The following is a 13,941-nucleotide window of genomic DNA, read 5'->3' on the forward strand; positions in this document are numbered from 1 at the left end:
ATGGTAGGATTATCAATAATAATCCAGAAAAGACAGAAGTATTCAATACCTATTTCAGTTCTGTTTTGGGGGAAAAACAGAAGATATCATCATCATAGGATATGACTAACACTCTTTCCATTCTACTAGTATCTCAGGGGGATGTTAAACAGGAGCTATTAAGTTAGACATTCTTAAATCACTAAATCCAGATAACTTTCATCCAAGAATTTGTAAAGGGCTGACTGAGGAGCTTGCTGGACCATTAATGTGATTTTCAATAAGTCTTAGAACCCTAGGAAAATTCCAGAGACCTGGAAGAAAGCTAATATTGTGCAATATTTTAAAAGGATAACCGAGATGACCCAGAATTTATAGGCCTGTCAGTCTGACATCAATCATAGGCAAGATAATGGAACAGCTAATACAGGACTCAAATAATTAAATATTAAAGGAAGGTAATATAATTAATACAAATCAACATGAGTTTATGGAAAATAGATCCTGTCAAACTAACTTGATATCTTTTTTTGATGAGATTACATGTTTGGTAGATAAAGGTAATAGTTGATGTAATATACTTAGATTTTTCTAAGGTGCTTGACTTGATTCTGCATGACATTTTGATTACAAAACTAGAACAATATAAATTTAATAGGGCACATATTAAGTGGATTAGTGGCCTGTTAACTAACAGAGGCTCTGAAGCACAATGGATAGTGCAATGGCTTTCTAGAGCTGAGAGGGTATTCAAAAGATGTGAATTTGAATCCCACCAGAGTTAGGCTTCTTTTTGGACAGGGTCACCAGCCTGGCCTGGATGGGGAGCAGCTCTAGACATGAAATATATTGAATTTGGTAAGACTTTTGACATAGACCCACATGTCATTTTATAAGCAAACTAAAGAAATGTAGTCAAGAATTAATATAAGGTGGGTGAAAATGGATTGAAAGACCATACTCAAAAAGTAGCAATCAGTGATTCACTGACAAACTGGGGAATGGTATTTAGTCGGGTCCCGCAGGGGTCAGTCCTGGGTCCAGTACTAGTCAATATTTCCATTAATGACTTGAATAATGGAGTGGCGAGAGTATGCTTATAAAATTTGTGGATGACACCAAACTGGGAGGGGTTGCAAACACTTTGGAGGACAGCATAAGAATTCAAAATGACCTTGATAAATTGCAGAATTGGTCTAAAATCAACAAGATAAAATTCAATAAAGATAAGTTCAATGTTCTTAGGAAAGAAAAAAAATCAAATGCACAACTATAAAATAGGGAATTACTGGCTAGGTGGTAGTACTGATAAGGATCTGAGGATTATAGTGGATCACAAATTGAATGAGAGAGTGAACAGTAGCTATTATTCTGGGATGTATTAACAGGAGTGTTGTATGTAAGACATGGGTGGTAACTATCCCATTCTACTCAGTTTTAGTGAGGCCTCAGCTGGAATATTGTGTCCAGTTCTGGGCAACAGACTTTTGGAAAGATGGTGACAAATTGGAGAGAGACCAGAGGAGAGCACCAAAAATGATAAAAGGTTTAGGGTACATCCAGACTACCCGCCGAATTGGCGGGTAGCGATCGATTTTGCGGGGATCGATATATCGCGTCTCATCTAGACGCGATATATCAATCCCCGAACGTGCTCCCGTCGACTCCGGAACTCCACCGGAGCGAGTGGCGGTAGTGGAGTCGACGGGGGAGCCGCGGACGTCGATCCCAAGCGGTGAGGACGGGAGGTAAGTCGGGATAAGATACTTCGACTTCAGCTACGGTATTCCCGTAGCTGAAGTTGCGTATCTTACCTTGACACTGCCCCCCAGTGTGGACCAGGCCTTAGAAAACCTGATCTATGAAGAAAGGTTAAAGAAAATGGACGTGTTTAGATTTGAGAAGAGAATACTGAGGAAGGACCTGACAGTCTTCAGATATTTTAAGGTTTATTATAAAGAGGATAATGATCAATTGTTCTGCCTGTCCATGAAGGTAGGAGAAGTAGTAATAGGCTTAATCTGCAGCAAGGAAGATTTAGGTTAGATATTAGGAAAAACGTCATAACAATATGGATAGTTAAGCTCAGGAATAGGCTTCCAAGAGAGGTTGTGGAATCCCCATTACTGGAAGTTTTTAAGGACTCGTTCAACAAATAGCTGTCAGGGATGGTCTAGGTATACTTCATCCTGCCTCAGCACAGGGAGCTGGATTAGATGACCTCTTGCGGTCTCTTTCTGCCCTACATTTCTATGTTCGATCTCAAAATGTAATTGTACATGGGGAATCATCAATGAGCAGGATCATTTCTAGTGGGATCCTGCCGGGATCAGTCCTTGGCCCTATGCTAGTTAACATTTTTATCAATAACCTTGAAGAAAACATAAAATCACTGATAAAGTTTGCAGACGACACAAAAATCAGGGGAGTGATAAGTTTTCTCTTGTTAGATTCAGAGATTTGAGGCCATAAGGAACCATTCTGTCCATCTGCTCTGACTTCCAGTGAAACCAGGCCCAATTGCTTTAAAAGACAAACTAATATATTAAATAGGAGGAAAATATTACTTTTCCATTTAAATATGCTATAGTTGGCATAGGGGAAGTATGTGATCATAAATGGCAGTGGTGGTAGTGCTTGTGACTGTGAATGTGAGGGAATGTAGTCTGCAAAATACTCTGGTACAGTCTATGAAAATGTTTGAGAATTCCTTTATAATGAGTTAATATTTACCAGTAACGTAGCTGTCACTATGTCCCTGATCCAGCCACATGACCAACATGCTTTCATTGAATCAGTGAGATTCCACACAGCCGTTGGGGTTTGCACAGACAGATATCCTTGCAGGACTGGAAACCTGATTTACAGTGGAAAGAATAATATCTGCATTGTTTCATTTTGCCACCTGTAGTTATTAACACTGGGTTCAGCTTTGTAGCCTTTTCACTCATACAACTGTCATACAAGGACTGGAAAAAACACAAATACAGCAGTTCTTTCAGAGCTGCACTGTTGTGTGCAGGGCACTGAACATTTTTCCCCATGCTGAGTTTTCTCCAGTTTAAAAAGTTTTGCAACACGTCTCAAACTTTGATGTCCTCACTATGCCCACACCACCTCTACCTTTCCAGAAATATGCTTACATTTACAGGAGTGTCAATCTTCACTCTAGAGCTCAAGCCTTTGTATAATTAAAATCTCAGTTTAAAATTGCATTGACATAGGGCATTTTGTACATATAATATATATTATTGTAGATAGTGGTCGTATACACAGCCATATTGCCACCTCAGAGATCTAGTGTTGTAGCTGAATGTTTATTAGAGCCTGAAATTTTATGTTTTTTCTATAAAGACTATGGAGTTGCAGCTTGTGTAATAGTGTCACAATTAATTTACTTAAATCATGTTGAAATGTCTTCCAATTTTCTTTGTTTCTTTTCCCAGGGAAAATCTGGCTACAAAGGAGAAAAGGTATGATTTTCAGTAGGCATATTTGACATGTTGGTATTGTCTTGTAGATATACACATCAACATATTTGGTTGGCTGTTCTTGAAAAATTGTAGCATTTGAGACGTGTGTTCTGGCAGGAAGATGTAATGAATAAAAATATCCTTGTAATACTAAGTAAACTTTTTGACTATTTATGGTTTATTTCCTAAGGGGGAAAGAGGTGACTGTGGCACTCCAGGGATAAAAGGTGACAGAGTAAGTATCTGCTTATTATACTTAAGGGAAAACATTGTTATAGAATACTGTTTCTCCTAATGTACAGTGAAATGGAGTATGGAGAAGTTATGGGACACAATTGCCTGAGATTTAAAATTTGGTATCCCTGAATAATGCACATTGTGGTAGATTTAGTGTAAATGTTATTTATAAAGCTAAGGGAGAATACAGTTGACAAATTTTAAGGTTAATCAAATAAAGATAAACTGAACAAAGGTCATTTTTCAATAATATTCCAGCTGGTCTTATATTTTAGTGCTGTTGCATTTAGGGCACAAGCCTACTTCCACTTCAGACACTGGCAAGACTCTCATTGACTTTGGCAGGAGCAGAATCAGGCCCATTTTTAAAGGGGGAAGATGGACTAAGGGGTGTATGACCAGGGGCGGATGACCAGAGGCGGCTCTAGTGATTTCGCCGCCCCAAGCACGGCGGCACGCTGCAGGGGGTGCTCTGCCGGTCACCGGTCCCGCGGCTCCGGTGGACCTCTCACAGGCGACCCTGCAGATGCTCCACCGAAGCCGCGGGACCAACGGACCCTCCGCAGGCACGCCTGCGGGAGGTCCACCGGAGCCACCTGCTGCTCTCCCGGCGACCGGCAGAGCGCCCCCCGCGGCATGCCGCTCCAAGCACGCGCTTGGCGTGCTGGGGTCTGGAGCCACCCCTGTGTATGACTATGAAAATGAAAACCAAGATTTTAACTCCAGCAGTGGGCTTGAAGGTTCAGTGTATGGTAGTTGTAAACATGTTTAATGAAATAGATGTAAAACTTGACCATGCAGGATCTTGGTATCTGACTTCAAATTCATTCTCATACTATAATTTAACTACTGTATCCCAGTTTTCATATTTATGTAGTACTTTCTTGCAAGTTGTTGACTTCTTGATTTCTTTTCTTGATGTTCTTTATACTATATTTTAATGTATCCAAATATATTTTAGAAGTGTTAGCTTTTTCTAGGCACTTTTTTCTTCTTGCTTTTCAGGGTCCAGAAGGTCCAGTTGGTCACACTGGACTAAGAGGTCTACAGGTAACAAACAGCACAGACATACTTTGCTTCCTTGGTGCTTTGCAAAGCTTTGAAATCACTTTAGTTCAGAATATGGCCCAGCTGAGGTGCCTCAGCTGCCTAGACTTCTAGAGCCAGTCTCATTCAAAATATTCCGTGTCTAACACACGTATTCTCTTTCATTGCAACATTGACAGGGATGTTTGGAGTTCAATGTAGACAATGGAATATTTTTGTTCTCAGATAACCGTTTCTGCCAGTCAGAGTGTGCAGAAGAGACCCCACAGCAATGGAAAGACTGTGCTGTTGTCATGTCTGATGCTGTGGGCAATACTTAGCATATATTTATTCCTGAATTGGGACCTCAGGTAGTTTGGCCTAATTAGAGTATAGATCCCTGCTGCGCATTGGAGACTTGATTCCCCCCTGAAAATGTGTTTAATTTAATTTTAAGGATTGATTTCACACATTTTTATCATTTGTCTAATTCAGAGTATCATATTCTGCATCTTTAGGATGGCAGAATAATTTGACCTTGTCACCTTGTACTTACTTAAGGAAAAAACTCTAAGACACTTCTGGGGCCCAATTCTGTTCTCCCTACTTGGGCAAAACGCCTGGGGTATAATCCTGGGCCCATAGGAGCAAAACTCCATTGATTGCAACAGGGCCAGGATTTCATCCTCATTGTCTTCATTGATCCGAATAAGGATCAGGTGACTAAACCTTGATTAGGCGGAAGATGAAAATATGCAACAAGTTTTAGTAAACAGAAAGCATATAAAATGTCAGGCCTACCAACCACTGTCCCTTCATAACTGAGTAGTTGATTTAAGAAGCAATGTAGGAAAAGAAATAACACTGATAACTTAACAACATAGAGCCTTATCCTTTAGGAGCACTGGGCAACGGACTGTTGAAATAAATGAGCGCACTAGTGAGATGTGACCCTGTAAGCACGCGGGACTAACCCCTGCGGCGCCTCCTGCTGGTTGTCTCAGGGAATTAGCTCTTCCAGCATCCTGGAGCGCCCCCTGCAAGCTGGTGATCCACCTTACCGCTGGCCCCTGCGTCTCTCCCGGACCCAGTGCCCTGTTATCAGGGTCTCCCCTCCCCAGGAACCCCCACCCACTATCCCCACCTTGCCTCAGTATACGGCTACTGCCAGTCATTTTCTAGCCCCCATGCCCTGGGGCAGATTGCAGTATCAGCCTACTCATTACTGGCAAGGTTGAGTTTGGACCTGCTGCCTTTGCCTACCCCTGGGCTGCCCTCTGCAACCCCCAGTACCTATTAGCCCAATGCTAGGCTGCAGCCTGGGGCTTTCCAGGCTGGAGCTCCCCTGCTTCTCTGCCTTTCCCCAGCCCTGCCCCACTCAGGTACCCTGTCTCCAGCTCCCTGCAGCCAGGCCCATCTCCCTCTACAGGCAGAGAGAGACTGTTTGCTTGAGCTCCTGGCTCAAGCCTTTATAGGGCCAGCTGGGCCCTGATTGGAGTGTGGCCCCAGCTGAGCCTGCTTCCCACTCAGCCTGGGCTGTTCTCCCAGCCCTCCAGCCCTCTCCCAGGGCTGGTTTTAACCCTGTCAGGGCTGGAGCGGGTAACCACCCCACCTCAGACCCATATAAATCAAAGTAATTGGCTCAGCTGATGGAAACTGGCATAGGTCCATTGAAGTCCACTGAAGTCAAGCTGAAGATCTAGCCCGTTTTCTAACAGGGGTTGAAAGTTGTGTACATTGATAAATCATACTCCCATACTATGAAGGAATTAGAACAGTCTAGAATATTGCCAGTTTACACGTTTTGGATCAGTTCGGTTCCCACTGGATACAATGAGGTTTTGTGACTTAAAATGGCCTGTTCTTGTACCTATTGTTTTAGAAGAATCTGTCATATAAGCAAACTTGTTATAGTGCATCATAAAAATCAATAACAAAAATCAGAACATCTTTATGCAAAATATGCACCCCAAGAAAGTCAAAGTTACACATTTTAAATAGATCAAATTTTACTTTTACCTTTTAAAATTTTACCTTTTACTGGGAGCAGTGTTTTGTACAAGAACCCGCAAACCATAGGTTCTGAAACTAGGGATGCGGGGGGTGCTGCCGCACTCCGAAGTAGTTTCCATTATATACAGGGTTTACAATTTGTTTCAATGGCTCTCAGCATCCCCACTATAAAAACTGTTCCAGCACCCCCGCCCCAAACTAGAGGAGCTTGCAGTGTTGCCATTGTTGATGTAGGTAAATTCTGGTGACTGTTTACTTTTATTCTACTTAAGAAAGAGCCAAGTGCTGTCCTCATATGCTTACACACCACTAGCTGCATTCTTGCATACAAGGGCAGAATTTAAATTGTGTTTGTTTGTGACAAAGATTTTCATGTGGATTGCAGGAAATTATTGCTTGTTTCTCAAAAACTGCTTGCTCTGAAAGCCTGGAAAATTCTGATAAAAACATTTGTGTTTAACAGGGTTCCCAAGGGCTACCCGGAGACCAAGGGCCTGAAGGTGTGCAAGGATCAAAGGCAAGAATAAAAAGATCTCCTCTTTTTTTAAGGTTAAAAGACACATGCAGTTATCCCTACCACAATAATGCTCTTCCCCATTTTCACTTTTCACTTCTGTTCAAGAGGTTTGGCTAAATGGGGACTGCAGGTAATTCATCTATCCAATAACCCTGCAAGTTACCTAGCAAAAACGATTACTCTACTCCTGATGTTTACTATACTAGATTCAGCTGGACATTGTCTCTTGAGCATAATGACTTATATCCCATTCTTCTAGTACTTGAACACTTAAAGTGCAGTATTACTCCAAAAATTATTTGTTGTCTCTTACCACTTGATGTATCAGATGTGTTCAGTTTAGAAAACAACATGTTTTACTTGTAAGTGCCAACCATGGAAATTCAGCCTGGGATCTGAAAGCCAAACTGTGTTCCTTTTGGATTGTACATTCTTATTAGTAATACTAAGTCTGACACTGGATCTCATTGAATAATCTGGTTAATTATGCATGAAAAGGGATCAAATCCATTTTGTTCTCCCATAGCTGAATTGGCTCCGCAATGCTAACAAGAAGTAAAAATCAAATCAGAACTTACATGTGTCAGTAAGGTAAACAAATCAGACTTGGAATCTACAGCCTGAGCAGATATGTTGAATAAGGGTATGTCTACACTACGACATTAGGTTGAATTTATAGAAGTAGTTTTTTTAGAAATTGTTTTTATACAGTTGATTGTGTGTGTCCCCACATAAAATGCTCTAAGTGCATTAAGTCAGCAGACTGCGTCCACAGTACCGAGGCTAGCATCGACTTTGGAGCGTTGCACTGTGGGTAGCTATCCCACAGTTCCCGCAGTCTCCGCTGCCCATTGGAATTCTGGGTTGAGATCCCAATGTTTGATGGGGCAAAACAGTGTCGTGGATGGTTCTGAGTACACATCGTCAGGCCCCTCCTCCCTTCCCCCCTCCATGAAAGCAATGGCAGACCGTCGTTTTGCGCCTTTTTTCCTGGGTTACCTGTGCAGATACCATACCACGGCAAGCATGGAGCTCGCTCAGCTCACCGTCACCGTATGTCTCCTGGGTGCTGGCAGACGTGGCACTGCATTGCTACACAGCAGCAGCTTTTTGCCTTTTGGCAGCAGCTGGTGCATTATGATTGGTAACCGTCGTCATTGTACTCCTGGGTGCTCTTTTAGCCGACCTCGGTGAGGTCGATCAGGGGCGCCTGGGCAGACATGGGAGTGACTAAGCCAAGTCATTCCCTTTTCAAGTTTCATCTCATGGAGACTCAGTCCTGCTGGCAGATGTACTGCACCGTTTTCTGGTGAGCAGCCAGGAGATGACAGTGGCTAGCAATCGTACTGCACCGTCTGCTGCCAGCCTAAGATGTATAAGATAGATGGAATGGATCAAAACAAGAAATAGACCAGATTTGTTTTGTATTCATTTGCTCCCCCCTCCCTCCCTTCCTCCATGAAATCAATGGCCTGCTAAACCCAGGGTTTAAATTCAATCCTCGAGGGGACCATTCTGTGTGACAGTTGTTTGTGTTTCTCCTTGATGCAAAGCCACCCCCTTTGTTGATTTTAATTCCCTGTAAGCCAACCTTGTAAGTCATGTCGTCAGTCGCCCCTCCCTCCGTCAGAGCAATGGCAGACAATCGTTTCGCGCCTGTTTTCAGTGCAGACGCCATAGCACTGGGAACATGGAGCCCGCTCAGATCACCGTGGCAATTATGAGCACTGTAAACACCACACGCATTATCTAGCAGGATATGCAGAACCAGAACCTGCAAAAGCGAAACCAGGCGAGGAGGCAACGGCAGCGCGGTGACGAGAGTGATGAGGACATGGACATAGACTTCTCACAAAGTACGGCCCCCGGCAATGTGCACATCATGGTGTTAATTGGGCAGGTTCATAGCGTGAAATGCCGATTTGGGGCCTGGGAAACAAGCACAGACTGGTGAGACCGCATAGTGTTGCAGGTCTGAGATGATTCCCAATGGCTGCGAAACTTTCTGACTTGGATAGACCTCAGTGAAACCAATATACCCATTGTTATTACTGCTTGCTGTGCGCTTCACAATATCTGTGAGAGTAAGGAGGAAACGTTTATGGTGGGGTGGGAGATTGAGGCAAATCACCTGGCTGCTGATTATGCGCAGCCAGACACCAGCACTTTCATGGAACTTTGTGACTTGCTTTCCCCTGCCTTGAAGCACCAGGATTCCAAGATGAGAGCAGCCCTCACAGTTGAGAAGCAAGTGGCGATAGCCCGGTGGAAGCTTGCAACGCCAGAGAGCTACCGGTCAGTCGGGCATCAGTTTGGAGTGTGCAAATCTACTGTGGGGGCTGTTGTGATCCAAATAGCCAACGCAATCAAAGAGCTGCTGATATCAAGAGTAGTGACTCTGGGAAATGTGCAGGCCATAGTGGATGGCTTTCCTGCAATCAGATTCCCTAACTGTGGTGGCACGATAGACGGAACCCATATCCCTATCTTGGCACCGGAACACCAAGCCAGCGAGTACATAAACCGAAAGGGGTACTTTTCAACGCTGCTGCAAGCACTGGTGGATCACAAGGGACGTTTCACCAACATCAACGTGGGATGGCCGGGAAAGGTACATGATGCTCACATCTTCTGGAACTCTGGTCTGTTTCAAAAGCTGCAGGAAGGGACTTTCTTCCCAGACCAGAAAATAACCGTTGGGGAGGTTGAAATGCCTATAGTTATCCTTGGGGACCCAGCCTACCCCTTAATGCCATGGCTCATGAAGCCATACACAGGCAGCCAGGACAGGAGTCAGGAGCTGTTCAACTATAGGCTGAGCAAGTGCAGAATGGTGGTAGAATGTGCATTTGGACATTTAAAAGCTCGCTGGCGCAGTTTACTGACTTGGATAGACCTCAGCGAAACCAATATTCCCATTGTTATTACTGCTTGCTGTGCGCTCCACAATATCTGTGAGAGTAAGGGGGAGACATTTATGGTGGGGTGGGAGATTGAGGCAAATCACCTGGCTGCTGATTATGCGCAGCCACACACCAGGGCGGTTAGAAGAGTACAGGAGGGCGCACTGTGCATCAGAGAAGCTTTGAAAACCAGTTTCATGACTGGCCAGGCTACAGTGTGAAAGTTCTGTTTGTTTCTCCTTGATGAACCCCTCCCCCCTTGGTTCAGTCTACTTCCCTGTAAACTAACCACCCTCCCCTCCCCCTTCATGCACTGCTTGCAGAGGCAATAAAGTCATTGGTTCCTTCACATTCATGCATTCTTTATTAATTCATCACACAAATAGGGGAATAACTGCCAAGGTAGCCCGGGAGGGGTGGGGGAGGAAGGAAGGACAAGGCCACACTGCACTTTAAAACTTTAAAACTTATTGAATGCCAGCCTTCTGTTGCTTGGGCAATCCTCTGGGGTGGAGTGGCTGGGTGGCCAGAGGCCCCTCCACCGTGTTCTTGGGTGTCTGGGTGAGGAGGCTGTGGAACTTGGGGAGGAGGGTGGTTGGTTATACAGGGGCTGTAGCAGCGGTCTGTGCTCCTTTTGCCTTTCCTGCAGATCAACCATACGCTGGAGCATATGAGTTTGATTCTCCAGCTACCTGAGCATTGACTTCTGCCTTCTGACAGCAAGATGACACCACCGATCATCTTCAGCCTGCCACTTACTCTCTTCAGCCTGCCACCTCTCCTCGCATTCATATTGTGCTTTCTTGCACTCTGACATTGTCTGCCTCCATGCATTCTGCTGTGCTCTGTCAGTGTGGGAGGACAGCATGAACTCAGAGAACATTTAATCCGAAGTGCGTTTTTTTCACCTTCTAATCTTCGCTAGCCTCTGCGAAGGAGAAACATATGCAGCTCGTGGAGGAAAAAAAAAAGGGAGAGTTGTAGTTAAAAAGACACATTTTATAGAACAATGGGTACACTCTTTCACGGTAAACCTTGCTGTTAACATTACATAGCACATGTGCTTTCGTTACAAGGTCACATTTTGCCTCTTATTGAGGTTATGCCAGTTTGGTGTGAAAGATCACTCACACAGGGCCAGGCAACCGAATTCGGCTTGCAGGCAGCCATGGTAAGCCACAGTTTTTTGGCTTCTTTAACCTTCATAACACGTGGGAATGGTTTCAAACAGCAGCTCCCTCATTTCCCATACCAAGCAGCCATTGGGTTGGCCATTTAAAATGGGTTGGCAATTTAAAAGGAGGGGCTGCGATTTCCAGGTTAACATGCAGCACAAACCCAACTAACTCCCCACACACACCCAATTCTCTGGGATGATGGCTTCACCCCTCCCCCCATCGCATGGCTAACAGCGGGGAACATTTCTGTTCAGCCACAGGCAAACAGCCCAGCAGGAACGGGCACCTCTGAATGTCCGCTTAATAAAACCACCCTATTTCAACCAGGTGACCATGAATGATATCACTCTCCTGAGGATAACACATAAAGAATGGATGTTGTTTGAATGCCAGCAAACACCAGGACCATACGCTGCAATGATTCCTGACTACGTGCTACTGGTCTAGCGTGGTAAAATGTCCTACCATGGAGGACGGAATAAGGCTGCCCTCTCCAGACACCTTTTGCAAAGGCTTTGGGAGTACATCCAGGAGAGCTTTATGGAGATATCCCTGGTGGATTTCAACTCCATCCCCAGACATGTTAACAAACTTTTCCAGTAGCTGTAGTGGCCATGAATGCCAGGGCAAATTAATCATTAAACACACTTGCTTTTAAACCATGTATAATATTTACAAAGGTACACTCACCAGAGGTCCCTTCTCTGCCTTCAGGGTCTGGAAGCCCACCTTGGGTGGGTTTGGTGGGGTAATTGGCTCCAGGTCCACGGTGAGAAACAGATCCTGGCTGTTGGGGAAACCGGTTTCTCCGCTTCCTTGCTATGAGCTATCATCATCTTTCTCGTCCCCAAAACCCACTTCCATGTTGCGTTCTACTCCATTGACGGAGTCAAAGCACAGGGTTGGGGTAGTGGTGGCTGCACCCCCTAGAATGGCATGCAGCTCATCATAGAAGCAGCATGTTTGGGGCTGTGACCCAGAGCTGCCGTTTGCCTCTCTGGTTTTTTGGTAGGCTTGCCTGAGCTCTTTAATTTTCACACGGCACTGCTGTGGGTCCCTGTTATAGCCTCTGTCCTTCATGCCCTTGGAGATTTTTTCAAATGTTTTGGCATTTCGTTTATTGGAACGGAGTTCAGCTAGCATGGATTTGTCTCCCCATACAGCAATCAGATCCCGTACTTCCCATTCGGTCCATGCTGGAGCTCTTTTGCGATTCTGGGACTCCACAGTCACCTCTGCTGATGAGCTCTGCATGGTCACCTGTGCTGATCAGCTCGCCATTCTGGCCAAACAAGAAATGAAATTCAGAAGTTCGTGGGACTTTTCCTGTCTACCTGCCCAGTGCATCTGAGTTGAGAGCGCTGTCCAGAGCGGTCACAATGGAGCACTCTGGGATAGCTGCTGGAGGCCAATACCATCAAATTGCATCCACACTACCCCAAATTCAACCCGGCAAGGCCGATTTCAGCGCTAATCCCCTCGTCAGGGGTGGAGTAAAGAAATCGATTTTAAGAGCCCTTTAAGTCGAAAAAAAGGGCTTTGTCACGTGGACGGGCGCAGGGTTAAATCGAGGTAACGCTGCTAAATTCAACCTAAAATTGTAGTGTAGACCAGGCCTAAGAAGGTGCTATTTTTACATTATCAGTCTTTTGACCTTTCAAGGAACTCTTTTAGGGTAATGTCATAGGACAGTTAGTTAAGGGTTAAGGTCTTTTTTACCTGTAAAGGGTTAACAAGCAGTAACCTGATGAACACCTGACCAGAGGACCAATCAAGGGACAAGATAATTTCAAATCTCTGGGGAGGGAAGGCTTTGTCTGTGTCCTTTGTTTGGATTGCCGTTCTCTCTTTGGATTTAAGAGAGGCCAGACATATTCTTCAAGTTCTCCAAGGTTTCCTGAAGTATTTTCTTCTGTTCAGTTTAGTGAGTATTAGAAGGCGGTTTAGTCTTATAATTGATTTCTACATTTGCAATTGTGTGTTTGCTGAAGAAATATCTTTATTTCTGTTTGCTGTTACTTTGATTATTCTGAGAAGGGGGGGAAGGCTCTCCAGGTTTATAGCTAGACCCTGTATATTTTCCATCTTGGTGATACAGAGATAGTGTACTTTTTTCTTTCTTTAATAAAATCTTTTCTTTTTAGAACTTGATTGATTTCTTCCCTTGTTTGGATTTTCAGGGGAAGGGGAGGGGGGAAAAGTGAATCCCTCTTTGTTTTGATTCAAGAAGTTTGAATCTGTATTGGTCTCTCCTAATGGCTAGGGGAGGGGGGAAGAAGATGGAAGGGAATGGTTTATTCTCCTTTGTGTTGAGATTCAAGGAGTTTGGATCTATGTTCCCAGGGAAAGTTTTGGGGGAACAGGGAGTGTGCCAGACACGAAAAACTTGGCTGGTGGCAGCGTTTACCAGATCTAAACTAGGATTTAGTTTAGAGGAGTCCATGCAGGTCCCCATCTTGTGAATGCTAAAGTTCAAAGTGGGGAATAAACCTATGACAGGTAATATCACAAATTCCCTGCTCTTCCCTTTGGACCACCACAATCAGGATGGATGCTTTTAAGTTTCTGACACTAATGTGTTATTTATTGGGTCCTCTCCACCAGTTCACCAGTAC

At 44.3% G+C, this 13,941-nt stretch overlaps 1 protein-coding gene across 1 annotated transcript in view; it reads left to right on the forward strand.

Annotated features, from left to right (window-relative positions):
• LOC123378640 (collagen alpha-1(XXVIII) chain-like) overlaps positions 1-13,941 on the forward strand; it is a 69,824-nt gene that overhangs the window by 8,762 nt on the left and 47,121 nt on the right. The window contains exons 7-10 of the mRNA XM_045032696.1: positions 3,426-3,452; positions 3,643-3,687; positions 4,695-4,739; positions 7,192-7,245. Coding sequence (XP_044888631.1) covers positions 3,426-3,452; positions 3,643-3,687; positions 4,695-4,739; positions 7,192-7,245 — 171 coding nt within the window. The remainder of the gene's footprint in view (positions 1-3,425; positions 3,453-3,642; positions 3,688-4,694; positions 4,740-7,191; positions 7,246-13,941) is intronic.

This window comes from Mauremys mutica, chromosome 10, assembly GCF_020497125.1.
Source record: "Mauremys mutica isolate MM-2020 ecotype Southern chromosome 10, ASM2049712v1, whole genome shotgun sequence".
NCBI classification, from domain to species: domain Eukaryota; kingdom Metazoa; phylum Chordata; order Testudines; family Geoemydidae; genus Mauremys; species Mauremys mutica.